At 31.5% G+C, this 18,311-nt stretch overlaps 2 protein-coding genes across 2 annotated transcripts in view; one reads left to right on the forward strand and one right to left on the reverse strand.

Moving 5' to 3' along the window:
- LOC121118089 (uncharacterized) overlaps window positions 1–18,311 on the forward strand; it is a 77,508-nt gene that overhangs the window by 9,826 nt on the left and 49,371 nt on the right. The window lies entirely within an intron of this gene.
- LOC121118088 (plexin-A2) lies at window positions 9,153–15,559 on the reverse strand. Its single transcript, XM_040712631.2, has 2 exons — window positions 12,721–15,559; window positions 9,153–12,623 (listed from the first exon to the last, which is right to left on the reverse strand). Exons 1-2 carry the CDS (start codon window positions 15,295–15,297, stop codon window positions 11,415–11,417), a joined length of 3,786 nt encoding a protein of 1,261 aa, XP_040568565.1. The 5' UTR covers window positions 15,298–15,559; the 3' UTR covers window positions 9,153–11,414.

Consider the following 18,311-nt stretch of genomic DNA (forward strand, 5'->3'; position numbering starts at 1 on the left):
AGTTTCTCAAATAACTTTATTTATCGAAAATCTACTCCGGTACTCATCGTTTTTCATTGCTTTCTAATATACATACATATTTAGTGATGTTCTTTGTTTTTACTTTGAAAGCTCCATATTATGTGCGACGTCTATATAAACATTTCATAAAAAAAAGATGTTCAGTAAAAAGTTAGTTATTTACTTAATACTTCTTCGTATATATCAAGGACGTCCATAGGGAGGGCTTGGTTTTTGAGGTTTTTGATTTCAGGGTCTTGTGGCTATTGATTTTTCAAATATAACATTTAAAAAAAAAATCCACTATTATACACCAAAAAAATAAATTGAAAAATAATTTCATTGCTATTCACAGAAAATTAAATTTTTTGTCAAAAAGATTCAAAATCAACAGCGGTTCACTAAATAACTACAAAACTAAATTATAAATATAAAATTTTTGATAAAAAAATTCAAATATTAAATTTTTTGATAATAAATTTCAAAAATAAAATTATAACTATTAAATATTTTGAAATTGTTTTTTAAATATTACTTTTTTTAGGAAAAATATCAAATATCCATCGTTTTTTATATAAAATTTAATTTTTGGAAAAAAAAACTGAAAAAATTATTTTTTTTGGAAATTTGGATAGCCCACCTCCTGCGGACGCCACTCAATATGTACCTTCCCTGTGCGAACACTTAATTTCTTTTATGAGTGGACTCTGTTCATTATATTTCTATGATTGGAAAGATAAGGGTTTTTTTTGAAGATATATTTATAATACGTGTAGTATATATAAGATGCCCTGTTGTGGACAGCAACAAAGAAAATAGAATAATCATTATTATTATTATTTTTTTGTCATTTTGCTTTTCTCAGAGTGTGAAACTGTCATGTTTATTTGTACATATGTACAACAACTATAAAATGATTTATTCATTTTCGACGAGTAGGGATGGTTAAAGCTTATAACGGTCAACATTTAAAACATTATAGTTTGTAAACGTAAAATATAAATGTATTATCGTTAGCTAAAAAAAAAAAGAAAATTAATAGATTTTACAACGAACGTAGAAGTGAAATAAACAATTTTGAAATGTAAATATATACAAATTGCAATATTGTACAAGTTGCAACCACAAAATGAGATGAATAATTTTAAATAAAAGACTAGTACAAACACACTATTTGATAGATAACCAATGAAAAATTATACAGATTTGATTTATTTTTAGTTTGTTTATGTTAAAGTTTTAAAGTAAAACGATCTCTTATAAACTAGGAATATAAAATATGTACATTTCTACTGTAAAACCTGCTTATGTACAATATTTTTGGTTGTTTGTCTGTCCATTTGATGTAAATATAATAAAAACCTGCAACCCCTTTTGACACTCTTGAAAATCCAACATATAATTGACAATGTGAAAATAATGATTTGGGTAATTATAAAGCAACTTTTTCAAATGCTTGACCTTGTGTTTTATAATTTATTATGACCTTTACATGTCCCTTCTTCAAGCATAAGGAAGATACATACTAAGACTAACTCGCTAATCTTTTTTTTTCTTCATTTATCAAATCCCTTTTTTTAACTTTTATTTAATATACGTTCTCCCTTTTTCCATTAGTACAATCATTCATTTTTTGGTGTATTTTCGAATCAACAATCCATAACGCTGAGACACGGGAAATGAATCCTGCTTTAATAAAAAACATTTAAACTATTAGCAAAAAAAGAAAGAATCTGATCTCACTAAATAATTCTGAAAAACTTTTATTTTATGTTGTAAGTCTGTATCAGTCCCCGTTTTTGAAGTTTTTATCATTGTTTTAACCAGTAGGACGAACATCAGTTACACATATAAATTATTTTAATACTATATAGGATAGACAAAACTCTACATGAGGACAATGCAATACCTGAATATTCCATGTATATTCCATGTATGAATAGTTTCATTTTTATAAAAATTACTTAAATATAAGTTTTCTGAAGCACACTATAAAGTTGAAATGTCCACAATTATATTACTCATACATCTTCTTCTATTAATATTAATTTAATATCGATTAACATAACAAATGTGCACCCCTGGGTATATATAATAACATCAACTGTTGCTTACTTCAATCTAAAGGGATATCCCATTAGGGAAATTAGGTAATTTAATTATGGGAATTTGAGTATTAAGTGATTTAAAACAATTTGACTTAATTGAGTGAAACATCTGTTCTTTTGCAAAAAATCATATTATTTATCGTGAAAAAGTATTTAAAAATGTAACATTGTCTAGCTAGCGTCCCAGGCTGTCAAATACTCTTATGAGAACCACCCTGGCCATGTTCATGGGCCAATTTGCAAAAACAGAAGTCCCTATACGGATATATCTTGTCAAAGGTGGTAAAGGCTTCTGAGAAGTACGTCAAAGATGTTGGAAGAGAGGGCATTTTAGACTCAAAAATATCAACAATTCCGTATGGAGAGTTGCAGAAGTCATTGTGTTGACCTTAAACATCATGATGGGCTACTTGGGGCTACTTTAGTGATATGGCAATGTCCGAGGCGTAATAGCAGGCACAGATCAAAATTGCAGTCTCTCACCTTTTTATTTCTATCTTTGTCCATAAGTGAGATATATTTGTTTGCAATGTCCTGTTTAAAAGATAGGAACAACAACTTTTCATTAATGATCACAACTTTATCTTTGAAAACTCTCTAAACCTTTCAAAAATACAGTTAAAGACCTGGCTCAAGACTTATTCAATACTTCTTATTTATTTATTTGGTTCTCTCCATTGTCAATGTATCATTTTATAACAAATTAGAACATTATATGTTTAAGATTAATTTACTTGTTTACATGACATCTAAGCTGTTCACAAGAATTCTTCGTAACCATGTTCATTTTTGGTTTCTTTTTTCTTACATACTGGAAAAATATAAATATTTTCTTTTTATTTATTTTCTTTTATTTCAACTAGCAACAACAACTAGTTGAAAGTTCGACTTATATTTAGTGTTTACAAAATATAAATATTATCATTCTTAATAAAAGTGATGCATTTAAAATTCGAATATTAAAATTTTATAAAGAACGTGGCAGTGCACAGACATAAAAAAACCCAATCAAAATAATGAAATAACCCCAAATGTAATATATATACATATAAATACGTGTCACACAAAAAATAAATCGACTAAAAATTGCTTGAGGTCAGCCTTACTTCCCTGGTGAAAGCAAAAGGAATTGTACTCCAAAGACTAGTCCATCTGTAAAAAAAACTATCCTTAAAAATGTCAATCTTTGGTTTTAGGATGTAGATGGTGGTGTTAGCAGAGAGTCTCGTTTCGTGGAAGAGATAGACTTTATTTTGTATGCAGGGTGGGGAGATAGGCTTATATTTTTGTTTAAAGTTCAGTGGAGCATAATTATATCCTTAATAAGACGTCTATGAGACAAAGTGATGAAGCCAAGTCTGCATTCATAGTTCTCGTTATCTCCCAATGACGGAAAAAACGACAAAAACCTGGGTTGCCCCTTCTTTAAGGACTTAATCAAGTAGTTTCTGGAAGGATTCAAGATCTCAGATGCCTACATTAAAATTGAGAGTACATAAAGTTTATATAGTTTTACCGTAAACGAAGGGTAACTAGTTTTTGAAGCTTCTTTTTATAATTTCCCAAGTATCATATTGCCTTCCATATAATGCAATGTACATATATCCCTCTTAAATCTCAAATCACGAGAGATATCAATTCATAAGTCTAAGTAATCATCTACCACCTGAAGACTTGTGTAGATGAACTCTTTTTTGGAGAAAGGAAGCAAGACACATTTATTAATATTTATAAGGATTCTACATGTAACATTCCAGTTAAATGATTCGGTATGGATATCACAGACAGAATTTAAATCAGAAAAGATGATTTATATAATTTTTTAAATCACTGAGATAAGTATTGTTACTACTAGTTTCAATACTTTCGGACTTAGTAGCTCAGTAGTTACTTTGGTAACATTGTGCAATGTGTATCTTTCCCATGATTTTATACGAAAATAAACCAAACACTGTAAATATAGCACTGTATTACTCATTATGAATAAATATAATGTTAGTTGTATTTTTAATCTCTTTGAGTCATCAATGGAGGAGAGGTTGAAAAAGCCATCTTATTTTGAGTTGTTAAGATATTATTGATTTATTACGTTGAAAGAATGAGTGTAGCTTCCGGTTAACGATCCGCTCCATTATTTTACCTACATGACTTGAAAGAAATATAGGTCTGTAATTAGACAGATCAGGAGGATCTTCCTTCTTAAAGATGGGAACTACAGGGGAGGGCAGTAAAACGTGGACTCGAGGAAGGGATTTAGAAAAATATCAATAGTTCTATGATTTCAATAATAGGCTAAACAATAATATTTACAAAACATGTTGAAAAAGTTTTTGCAAAACTTTTTTTAATCAATATGTCGATCTTCATTTTCAATCACAGACTTTACACGTCGCCTGAAGGCCATGTAGGACTTGATGACAAACTCCTCCGAAAAATTGTCTCATGCAGCCACTATGGAGGTCTTAAGTGAGTCCACATTTGTGTGTGTAGTCCTGTTTGTTTCCTTATCCAAAGTGCCCAATACAGAGAAGTGTATTGGCTTCCAATTTGGTGAGGAAGGGGAGTTTCTTTAGACCAGAATCGAGCTATGTTATCTGCATATAACTTCTGAGAAAAGACGGCCGTGTGAGAAAAGTCACCGTCCTGAGTCTACACGTAGTTACCCTCCGGGTATTTGGTCTAGGGTCATAGCAAGATGGTGTACCTAAAGGGCCTTATAGTAGACCTCCTGGCCGATTTTCTGTCCATCCTTGAAAAAGAACGGAGGCATCTTCCTTCCATCAGAGGCCATTGTTTGTCTATCATCTTCATCATATCAACTCCAGCATGAAGGAGATCTAAGATGCAGTGCTTTTTTGGTTGTTTCTCACTCATGATGATGAAATGACTAAATGATTAGTAAAGTTTGTTTATGTAAATAAGACGATTTAAGCAGAATATCAAAAAATAACCACTTAACCTTTTCATAGTAATTAAAAATAATCATTCATTAACAGTCCACGTTTTGTTTCCCTACCCTGTATATTGGCTATTTTCCAATCATTTGCCACATACACTTTGAGAAGAAAGATTAAATAGCATAGATGGATGGAAGGTAACACTATTAACAACTATTGTCAAGAAGAAGGTGTTAATTCGGTCTTATCTGGTTAAAGTCATATTGATGTAGTATATCGATATACAGGGAGCGGGGATTAAATTGTCGCCTACTTTAAACCTTGATAACTTGAAGACGACATTATCAAATAAAAAACCAGTTACCAAATAGGAAAGCTATTCTCGTCAGCTGACGATACGTAGTTCAGTTAGCATCATGCAGTCATCATATGAGGAGATAAAGTGCTATAAGTGGAACGAGGAGCTTTCGAGGTCCGCCGTTGTAATGGCATTGGTTAATAGTGGAGGTGCAATCTCCAATTCAACGATTGCTTCAACCTTAGGAGTGAATTTATAGACTGTTCAGCGTATCCGTATGAAGCTAGAGGACACCTGGGATGTTGGTGCCACCATAAAGAGGGCACCCAAGGAGGAGGGCGCCGACAGAAAGGTCAGGGATACCGACTTTGTCGAAAAGGTGAAGAAGATGGTTGAGGATGACCTTACCAGGTCCATGAAGGCCGGAAACAGGCCCTGGGTGTGGCAACAGGACTCAGCACCCTGCCATGTGTCCAAAATCTCCATGCAGTGGTTAATCGAGAACTCTTATGACGTCGTAAACAAGGGTTTGTGGCCTCCTAAATCTCCCGACCTTAATCCTTTGGACTATTTTGTCTTTGGCTATGTCGAGAAACATACCAACAGACATCCCCATAGCACCAAGGCCAGCCTGATGGACTCCATCAAGGAGGTATTCGGCAACATGGACAATGAGATGGTCAGAAGTGCCTGCGGCCGGATCAGAGGCCGTATTGAGGCTGTTATTGATGCCAACGGTGATTATATCGAATGAATGGCTACTTTATACCTATATGCTCGTCATAGTTTTAATTTTCAATAAAAAAGTTAAAAAATGTATATTTTGTGTTGTTTTTTGTAGAAAAATATTTTGGCGACAATTTGATCCCCGCTCTCTTTACTTATAAGGATATGGTTATTCTTATAAATATAATCAAACATATTTCGGTGTTTTTTAAAGAAAATACAAAAATATACCTAGTTTGTTTCTATGATAGATTCTGAAAGATTTTTTATGGAATGTTACTATTAATTAGGAAGTTACAGTGTACAGTATATCCACATACATAATTACAACGACAATATAATCAAGAATACTGCAGATGTGGTAATAAAATTAATGTCATCTCCCTTATGTGTATACTTAAAAGTATGTACAATGTACATATATTCCATGCTTAATTCATGTCTTTGCCCATGAGTTACTTTTGGGTCACTAATTCCTACCTAAATAACATTGTTAAGCAAAAATCCCACAACAAGATTTTACTTAATCAATTTCGTGAAAAGTTCAGTAATTAAAAAAAATAAGAACATAGAGAAAGAAATACATAGATACAGCAAAGGGATTTGGATTGGAAATTCAGCATAGTATAGGTATGGTACAAAATGCCGATTCACTCTGCGGAAAAAAACTTGTAAAAGACAAGGGCAAAAGTCTAGAAGTATTTTGAGAATCTCCATTGTAATACTGGATTTTCATATATTAAATGAGGCAAATCGATTGGACGTCATGTATATTTAATGTGCATTTAATTCCAAATTTTTCAGTTGCTTTAATTTTTTTTTTCAATACGTTGCATTGATTAGTAGCAAAATTTGCTGGAATATAAATTACTTAAAGATAGGACTTAAAACCACATATAACGTATAATGGATCAAACAAAAGGTACATTGATGTTAAATCATGTATTTATCTTGTATTTTGGAAAATTGCTGATCAATTTGTTGATAAAAAGTACATTAGTTTTGATCCGACATTAGCACCTTCAATCTGTATTACTGCCCAATACAAAAGTACTTTTTCCTTTAACTTTTTTTTAAAATTGCAAGTAGTAGCAAGGTAATATCTTTTGTCCCATTCCTGAAAATTTCATTCAATTCTCTTAATGCTTAAGAAAGTATTGTTTCTTTATTGAAATTTTTTTGTTAGATCAAAGATTGGGGTGTTGGTTATATCATAAACAATAGGAAAAAAAGGTATGAAACTCCGATGATAAATTGGCTATAACTTCCTTAATATTCAAGCTAGGGATATGATTTTGGTATCAAAATGTATTTTTTACCATTATCTATTAGATAAAATTGGGGTAAAAGGAAAATATTGAATTTGATCTTCTTTTTCTTTTTTTTGGTAAATGAACATAGTCTGAATGAACATAAATAAATAAACCCTTGCAGTTTGAATGATGTTAGGGAGATGAGATTATGTCACAACGTTTCAATCAATTAGTTGGGAACAGCTGGGAGAGATGAAAGAAATAAACACAACCCCAATCCTTATCTAGCGATGATTTATGCAGAAATTACATCAATTTCGATCTTCAATTCTACTCCAATTCCAACAATGACTTACACATATAACTCTGTAACAAATCCTCAGTGGTACTCCTCATTTTTTACGCACAATCGATTACTTTATACATATACTGGGACGTACCCAATATATATAATTTATTGCGAATTATTTTATTAATGCTTTCAATTACTCAATAACTTAGTAAAAATTGTCCAAGTACAGCATTTGAAGTCCTTCCATCTCTTTGGCCAGTAAATAATTAGAACAATTAAAAATATATGGTCCTCCTTCAACCAGTATGAATATACATACTAAGACTAACTCGGTAATCATCTTCTTCCTTTAATGTAGTCATTTACATAATTCCCTGTTTTAATTCGTATTCAATATACATTTTCCTTTTTTCCGTTAGTACAATCGTTTTTTTGATTTTTAATTTTTATTGCTGCATTTTCTTGAAGACATCCTATACCTTAAAAAAAATTTTCAGATACGGAGAATCGATCTTGTTATATGAAAAAATAAAAATAAAATTAAAAAAACTTCCATCAAAAGCCTAGGAGTTTGATCTAATCAGAATAAAAACATAGCCCTATATACATAACTCAGAATTCTGACCAACTTTGATTGTATGTTTAAAGTCTATATCTGTCTCCGTTTTTAAGATAAATACCCTATGTATTTTTATCAGGGTAAATCAATTATAATATAATATTATAATAGGTGTTTGTTTGTATGTCCGTCTGCCAAGAAAAACGTATAACCAGGGTATTTATTTCACTAACAGAGACAGATTTTAAACTTAAAATAAAAGCTGTATAGAATTCTGAGTTACGCAATTAAGGCCATAGTTAACTCTGATCAGAACAGATTAATGGGATGTGGAGGGCAAGTTTGTATTTCCCTAATAAGTTGATTATTTTTTTCATAAAACAAGTTCGATTCCCAGGTTCTCAAATTTATTTTTTTCATATATGGGTTGTAAATTTGAAAATAGCACCAAAAAATTAAAAATCCAAAAAACAAAAAAGGGAAACGAACATATATTAAATACGAATTAAAAAATGGAATTAGGAAAAGGATTAGGGAGTTTGTCTTAGTATTTATTAATAAAATAACTCGAAATGAAGTCTATAAGACGGGTAAATCCTAGCACAACTATGATATTATATTATAGTAGAAGTTAAATCTTCAAGAATTAAAGGACAATGGTCGCAGCTTTGGGAAAAAATGTCATTCAGGTTACAACTATGTTACAAATAGTCACTTACAACAATACAACAATAACTTGAGATACAACAGCCACAATATACGAATTTGGATTAAGCTTCAATCTGGTTCAGAGTGGGCGACGGAACGCGAGAGTCACATCAGACTTGATTTTTAATAAGTTATTTTCCTTTGAGACAAATAACTTTGACTGACGAACTCCGTTCCGGAAACGAATGTAACTTGTATGTGAAGGTATTAAATAAATATTGTTTTAGCTGTGGATATACCAGTATATTATAGTTTAGTAGTTATACTCTTAAAAACTTGATTTTTAATAAAAATTAAAAGAGCCAAATCTGTAAAAGTTGAAAGTTTTAATGATCATATTCGTGTTCTACGGCTTAAACAACAATAATAAATGTGGGTTGCAGGCTGATGGTGCTTGAAGACCTTCATTTTGTTGGATAGTGTTATTAATGTCAGAAAAATGAACAAATCTGACGTCATATTATACCCCTTATGTCAGTTGATTCTTTGGCTTAATCATCCTTTCATTTTGTTGCATCTAGCAATTTCTTTCTCTATGTGAAGACAATTCGAGAAAAAGTATTTTCTTTTTTCTTTTTTTTTAAATAATTTTGTTTTTAACATAAAATTACTTAAAAATTAACTGATCAATTTTATGTGAATAAACTACGCAAATATTAGTGATGGGACGATTAATCGGAATCAGAGAATTGGGTGTTTTTTTCTGGAATTAGGATCGGCATTGGGAAAATAATTTTAAATTTGCGATTCAGATTCTTATTTGTTACGGGCATTTAACTATTAATTACTTTTCAAAGTTATGAAAAAAAAAAAAATTTACAAGAAAATTTAATATTTGAAATTTGATTTAATTTATCAAATTTTCTGCAAAAAAAATTATTTTCTGTGCATAATGATGTATTTATTACTTTTGTCTCCAAAAAAAATTATTTTCTAGGCATAATTATGTATTTTTGAAATTTTCCTCCAAAAAATTTAATATTTCCATTTTTTTTTCCAATAAATAAATCTAGTGGAAATTTAATTTGTCATTTTTTTTCCAAAAAGTTCATTTTTTCTTTTTAAACAGCTGTGAATTTTTGAAATTACTTGCCAATAGGTTTTAGAAAATTTTATGCAAATAGTCGTGGACTTAAAAAAAGAAATATCGAATGTTATATATAAATATTTTTTTCAAAATCTTTAATATTTGACATTTTAAAACCAAATTTTATAATTTGGATTTTTTTTTCAAAAAAATTCCTAAAACCAATCTGCCCCAATGTATAATCTTGGGAACACGCCTGATACATCTACTTGCATAATTCATTATTTTTATATATAAGACCATATGTCGTCACTTCTAGAAGATAACATCAACAACAATTTTACTTTGATAAGAGTACTTTGAATTATGAGAGAAAATTGTATATAAATAGTCCTGTTAATATACTGCGTCTTACAAAAAAGTTTCCACACTTTTCCGTGATTTATTAATGTTAATGTAATTTATCGATTTTTTAATCAGATGAAGGAATGTTGACTAACTTTTTAAAAGTTAAACATAAATAATGTATCATTAACTGGAAACGACAGTAATTGAATTATCAACACATATTTTTTTGTGCAACTGTATTAGTTATAGATGTAGATAGGAAATGTCTAAAATTACTCACTATAAAGTGCAAAACCCTTTAATTCTGATAAAAATCGTTTATTATAGGGATTAAAAATAGTCATAATAAACGTATATTCAGAGGCGTAAGCAGGATTATATTTTGATGGAGGCTTGGTTTTTGGAATTTTTTTTTTCAAAAATCCATAATTATTGACAAAAAATTTAATTTTTTGGAAAACCTTTTTTAAAAATCCATAGTTATTCACGTAAAATTAATTTTTTTGGAAGAAGATTTCAAATATTATTCTTTTTTTTTTAATTTAAAAAATCCACAGCTATTCACGCAAAAATTAAACTTTTTGGAAACGAATTCAAAAATCTATAGGGTTTTAACAAAAAATTAAATTTTTTGAAAGAAATTTCAAAAATCCATAGCTATTCAAAGAAAAATGGAATTTTTTGAAAAAAATATTCAAATATTATTACTTTCTTTAATTTAAAAAATCCATAGCTATTCACAAAAAAAACTTCAACTTATTGGAAAACGAATTCAAAAATCAATAGGATATTAACAAAAAATTATATTTAAAAAAAAAAATTTCAAAACTCTATAGCTATTTACGGAGAAGTTCAAGTTTTTTAAAACAAAAATCGAAAATTCACAAGAAACTAAATTTGTGAAATTTTTTTTGAAAATATATAGATATTTACGAAAAATTCAACGTTTTGGAAAAAAAATTCAAAAATCCATAGCTATTCACAAAAAAGTTCAACTTATTCGAAAAAAAATTCAAAAATCTATATCTATTCCCAGAAAAATTCAATTTTTTTAGACCCTTATAACTAATTCATATTACATATTGACGAGGAAAATCATAGCTAGTTGCATAGAAAATATTCAATGTATAGTTCAATCCAAGCTCAATAGTTATCAAATCGCAAAATGTTTAAGATTGTTAAAAAAAGAATGATGCATTTAATTGAAAAAAGAAGCAAAATTTACACTTGGATAACTTAGATGACCAATCCGATACTCCAGATTATCCCCTATCATAACAATAACTTCAGGCAAATCATTAGACATGTCAGTCAAGGGTTCAGGCTTCGTCTCAGGAGGTCTACAAGTGAGTTGATTTAATGAAAGTGATGTCACATTACAAAATTTTTTGCCTATCCGTACTTTTATATCAGACTCTTTTAAGGCTCGGTTCAAATTTTTCCCATTTAGAGTTAAATAGTCAAATTTGTAATATTTAATTCCATCTTCTTCATCAAACTTATGAAATTCTGGGTCAGGATACAGAAGGAAATAAGAATTCAAAACATTTGAGATATTCTGCACTCGGTCTACATTATCCATCACAAATCCAAAATTTAGATCGATGGGCTCGGGTTGATTTATATTAATCCAGGCTTTTGATACTAATGATTCAACTCTTGGACTGAGGCAAAACATTTTCTTATTATTGACAACATTACAAGGATTTGAATAATAGTGCTTGCCTTTATAATGTACGTAGAATATAGGCTCTTGAATGTAATTGAAGTTTTGTCCTACGACTGTTATATTTATTCCTCCGGAAACAATTCCTTTGAGTATTTTTTGCACTCCACCCCCGAGTGATCCAGAATATACAGAATGAATAATAGGATCTTCGACATACTCATATTTTTGACATTCCAACTCACGTATACCTTTGTCAAAGATCATTTTGACCGGTTCTTTCGAAAGTGACTTGGAAGCGGAAGTGATACAAATGGCCATGTCTGGTCTAGTCTCTACTATTTGACAAGGCGAATCTCCAATGATAGCTTCTATATGTGAACCAGCATTCAGATATTCACCAATAATCCTGATTCGAGTACCTCCTGATTGAGGACCACTTAGAGGACGAATATATTTCACTTGAGGATCTATGAATTCATAGTCCTCTGTACTTTCTCCTCTAAAGTCTGCTACTTGAACAATAACAGGCCCATTCTTTTTTTCCAGCGTTCCAGGGCCTTCTAGCTTGCATACTATTTTTTCCGTTCTTTGATATAAATGTTCATAGGGATCACAATATACTCCGGCAACTGTAACGCCGCCATAGATGTCATTGAATTGTTTTCCGAGATTTATACCATGAATTGTAATGTTAGTTCCTCCTTCCCACGGACCGGTGGTGGGATGAAAATCCAGGACCTGGAAAAAGTTTAAAAGTACAACCATAATCAAACTCGTGGAATATTTTAGATTTTTCAATATAGAATATGGTATATATCTGGAACAAGTAACTAACCATTGGATTCGGGCACGTTTTGTCACGATTCAACCAGGATGTTGCATCCTTTCCACACTTGCCCTGGACTTCACACATTCCAGAAGACTCACACCAGCCACATTCAAACTTTTCATCCAATGATAAACACAATCCACAACTATCTGCCATTTCTTTGCAATTATAAATCAAAACATGGATGTTATCTGGATTGTCCAGAGGCTTTGAACCTCCCCAAATAACAGCAAACAGAGCATTCATTTTAGGAGCGCGAGAAGTATAAGAAAACTCCATATCCTCACAGTAAATAATATCTCCTAGCATTTGAGCATTAGTACTAGTGGATCTTCCTTCAATATTGAATTGACATACAAAGCCAGTATTACCCATAAAACTTGCTGTATTATATATTTTTACACGAATAGCTTTACTAATTCCAGTGGAAACAAGTATTTCAGAACTTCCTCCATCACTAGTAATATTTATTTGAGGACAAAACCCTGGCCCTGATCGAATTGATGGACCAAGACTCTTAGCTCTTACAAGAATATCGTTCTGGCAGTATTCGGCCGTGTCATGAGTACAACGATGAGCATCAACGCACCAATCGCATGGAAAATTAGAGGAGACACAGGAACTGCATGTATTAAAGGTGTTACAGTCAAAGAATGTGAAATTAGTTGACACAAGGTCCGGGCCTTTTGACATTCTGACAGAGAGAGCAGATGTATAATTATGCTCATTAGCTGGAATGAGAGGTAAAAGGTCATTAGTGGGAGTCATGCATGTGATTTTATTTGAAGTAAGTGTTGCATCAGTGATAAGTGTTTTTCCCAAGGTAGCAAAAACACAAATAAATTGACCTGAGTGAGATTGAAGATTATCTATACTTAGAGTAAGCATGCTTGAAGTGGTTCTCTGAAGCTCCTTAGGTTTAACTTGAGTTATTGTGGTACAGAGACCACTTTTGTATGAAATCCAATACAAGAGATTCATGGTATCATTTTTACAGTCTCCTCTTAGTAAACACTTGTTTTTTAATGAACACCAACCACAGTATGGATCTTTTGCTGCCAAACACTCACCACATGTCGTATAACGAGAACAATATTCAACCCGTACTTTTGAAACTGTTTTTTCTGTCATGACATAAATATGCTCTCGCTTTAAGTCAAACGCGATATCAGGGTTGACTTTGGATTCTTTTGAAATTTGAATAGTCGAGTATTCCAAACCAGAGTTAGAAGAAGAAACTGCCACTTTCTTAAGGTAGCCATCTCCTGTACCAATGAATGCAACAGTATAATCACCGGTAGACATAGCAGTTACAGCAGTTAGTAAAGAATTGTCAAAGGTGATAACAGGCTCGACAGTTAAAGGTAGATCACCACCGAAGGGAGTATTAACGTTTAAACCACAAAACTCCTCCCCAATTTGTAAAAATCGAGTATTGATACACTTGAAGCTCGTAGAAATGAAATCAAGTCCTTTGGATCCTTTTCCACTGAAACAACGTTGAATATTTTGCGTAAATTTTCTTCGAACAGACTTTAAAGAATAAAGGCAGAGAGCAGAGTTTTTTGAAGGCTTCGAAGAAATTTCTCCTTCGGAGGAGTCACTCTCAGAAAACACCGCAAAAAGAACGTCATCTTGAACTGTAATGCCTAAATTAGATGCGAGATCAGATCCTGGTTTCCCCAGATAAGCAGCCTGAACAAGGTTATAGTTTTTTGATGAATTTGAGCTGATACACTCAATTGGAATTTCTGTATAAGAATAATAATCTTGATCGTCATGACAAACTCTAATCAATCGAGAATGAAATGGTGATGCTTCAGTGCGTTTCATTTGAGTAGTAAGGAAGTATGAGAAACCTTCAGAGCTAAATCCATATATATAATTGATAGGATAAGTTTGTTTAACTATGGAGTTTATATGCATGCGGGTTCCTGTCGTCAAACTGATTTCCGCTATTTGTAACAGTCTGTCTCCCTCTAGACTTCTACTTGCGATAGCGGGTACGTCAGTTCTATAGGGTCCATTCACAGTAAATGAAACTCCAACATATAGGACACGTGATATTGGTGGATTCGGAGGTCCTGGCGCAATAAAAACAACTGTCGACGCAGTTGCATTATTGGCAACTACAGACTCTAATACTTCTCTTTCCACATGAGAGATGTTTCTGAGACTTCTAATACTACAGGCCCCTTGGAATAAGGATCCACAAGCAATGAGGCGGGATTCAGCATAGTCAATCACCAAGGCCTTGTTAACATTATCTGTAAGTCGAGTTGGAAATCGACATTTAGGGATGACGGAACATTGAGGGGTATCCTCTTGAGGTCCCGTAACAACTGTTAAACGTCTTGTTAGATCCGGATGGAGTTGGTAGAGTCGATTAACGGCTCCTACATAAACAAGACCCGTGACTTTGTCCACAACTAAATTGTTGAGCGCAGGCCCTTTACTCCCTTCCAAGCCGCTCCTTTTATCCTGGAAGCGTGCAACTACATCTTGGGTCTTTAAGTTACCAGGGCAACATATGAAAAGAATCCAAACTGAGAGAAAAGAGACCCTCGAAAAATCACTGCTCATTTTTACTTATCACTTTTTACGAAAATAAAAAAATAATTTCGTTATTTTTTTTTGTTATTCAATACATTTTGCCTCTCTCTCTCTCTCCTTTGGTATTGAAATACCAACTTTGGCGTTGTTGAATACAAGTATAAAATGTAATTCTTAATACAAGAAATATAAAAAAACTTGATATTTTTGCAATAGTAGACTTTATTATTATATTTTCTTCAACGAATACTTGCAGCATGTAGATACATTTTTTCTCTCTATCAAACTAGTTTCCATTAAAAAAAATAAAAGTGGTTCCTACAAGTGTATTTATAAAGTTATATAATCAATTTATAAATAAATAGCACAGGGTTACCCCCCCCCCCCGTTGCTTGCGTCAAGGAGGGAGCGGGAAATCACATTGAGAATGGCCCATGTAATTTCCTATTAATGTTTAGACCCGATGATATAAATCCGATGTTATTTTTTTCTGGCCCGCTAACTTGTAATTGGTAGTATAAAGAATTAATTCTATTTTTCTTAGCAGTTGTCATTATTATATAATTCCTGAGTAGCGAACATCCTTTCCTATATATAAACTGTTTGAACGTTGGATTGTTCCCATAAAAGACGATGTGTAACCCTGAGGATTTGTTGCAGAGTTATAATTGTAAGTCCTCTTTGGACTCAGAGTAGAATTGGGCATTGCCATTGGAGTAATTAAAGCAAAAGTCCTTGTTTATATCTTTTTCTCCTTCCTTTCTTGTCACAGCTGATTGTAGCTTATCTAATGAAACGTCATGAGCATTATTATTTCTCTCTTCTAAAACATTTTTCAAATTGTTAAGATTACCATGTTGATTTTTGGTTGATTTTTATTTTTAACATGCCCAATCTACAGTGGATTTTCATCATTGTTTAGACCCCTTTTGCTGTGGGGGAGCATCCTAATAGTAAATATAGTATTTATTATTATACATTTAAAGAAAATAAATAGTGTAATAATCTTTAAATAACATACTAACATATCTACAGGAAAAATTTGTTTAGATGATAATTTTATTTTTCATTTTTGTAAAAATTCGTCAAATCAAAATTTACGAAGACAATAGCACAAAACTAGTTGGTTCATATATGTGGAAGTATACGATGATTCCGTAAAAGATCTGAAGGAATTTATGTATAATTGAGCATAGATGGAATTATTCATGAGGTCAGAAGTCACTATCACAGACCTCGATGTGAAGGGGCATCTGCACATTGAAGGATTCCTCCATTACAGGAGATCAGATCCACCGATTTTAACTGTTGTTTTTTGTTGTTTTTTTACTCTTCTGGAGATTATCTTGACTTTCTGTAGGAAAATCATCGTCTTGAAAACGAAGAGAGCAAACTCTTGAATTCTTAGAAAGTGCCTAGACTCCACCTTATTGCCTAGGAATTGCTCCAAGCCAGGCACTTTTTAAGCATTCATCATGAGGGAACGAGTGTAAAGACATAGTAGGGTCCTTTGGTGCATTTTTGTATCCACTGTGATAATTTGGTATACAAAAGCAGGCTGACATTATGAAAAAAGATCTGAAATATGATTTCAAATGCATTAGGTACATATATATTATATAACTACGATCAAATAATTGTCTCTTCTATTAATTATTATCATTAATGTAATAGTAATCATACAAAAAAGTAATTATAGAGTCAGTTAAATCAAACTACATCGATTTTCTTTGTAGAAGCTACTAAGAAAAATGATTCTAGTCTTGACCATATTGGCTTCACGGTTATTAGAATATTCCGTGAATAATCAAGGATTCAACCCAAATTATACAAATGAGGAATAATACCATATTTCGTTGTTTCGTATAAGAAAAATAAAATTAAATAACAAAGCACCTAATCTATGAGGAAAAAAAAGTAAATTAAAAGCGTTAGTTTTCCATGTGTCTAGAATTCCATGGACTGGGGTATTAAGTATGAGGCATGGAGTTTGATCATTATCATCGCACTAAAATTATGTATCTTTTCTTTAAGACTGTTGTAGTTTCAATCACAGAATCTACACTTTTCTGGATGTGAATTGTACGAGGCTCAGTGACCGGAAAAGAATGAGCATAACACAAAGTTGACATTCCTCTCATGATTTATTATCGTCAACCAATTTTTCATCTCATAAAAACTGATTCCATCTATCAATTTTATATTTTTTTACTAATAAATATAAAAATGTTCCAGCTTCCTTAGATATAAAAAAATAATTCTCAATTAATTAAAAGGAACATTTTTGTCCGGAGGCGTCGACGACAGTTTGAAGATAAAAAAACAGTCCTATTATTATTAGTGAGTACAAATTTCTTCATCTCATAAAAACAGATTCCATGGATCAACTTTTATATTTTTTTAACCAATGAATAAAAATATATTCAAGCTTCTTTAGATGTTTATAAAAATTTTCTCTGTCAACTAGATTTTTTTGCCTCAAACCGCTACGCAAAAGAAGATTCATTAAATCTTCTATTTTTTAGCGACTACAAACTGTTTCATCTCATAAAAACTGATTCTGTCTATCAATTTATATATTTTTTAACCTAACAAACAGAAAAATGTTCAAGCTTCCTTAGGTTGTAAAGAAATACTTATTAATTAGAATGGTCATTTTTTGCCCAAAACTTTGAAGCCAATTCGGAGGTCATTTATAGTTATTAAATGAAGTCACTCTTGATGTTTTATGTGAGAAGTTAGGATCGAAATAGAAAAGAAAATATATTAAATTCAAAGTGAAAGTAGACCCTGAATCATGGTCTACTCTCAATGACTTATCAAAAAAAAAAGAGTTAATTGAATGAACGACTTCAATTTCTTATCAAGCATATAATGTGATGATAACATAAACATCAAATTGAGCTGTTTTATATTACTAAAATTTATAGGAAATATACGTTATCAAAAACTTTACATATTTTTATAATATTATCATTTTACCAGAATAAAAAAATATTTGAGGTTTTAGTGTAATTTTTTATCCATGAAATTTATGTTAGTAA

This window comes from Lepeophtheirus salmonis, chromosome 5 (genome assembly GCF_016086655.4).
Source record: "Lepeophtheirus salmonis chromosome 5, UVic_Lsal_1.4, whole genome shotgun sequence".
Taxonomy (NCBI): domain Eukaryota; kingdom Metazoa; phylum Arthropoda; class Copepoda; order Siphonostomatoida; family Caligidae; genus Lepeophtheirus; species Lepeophtheirus salmonis.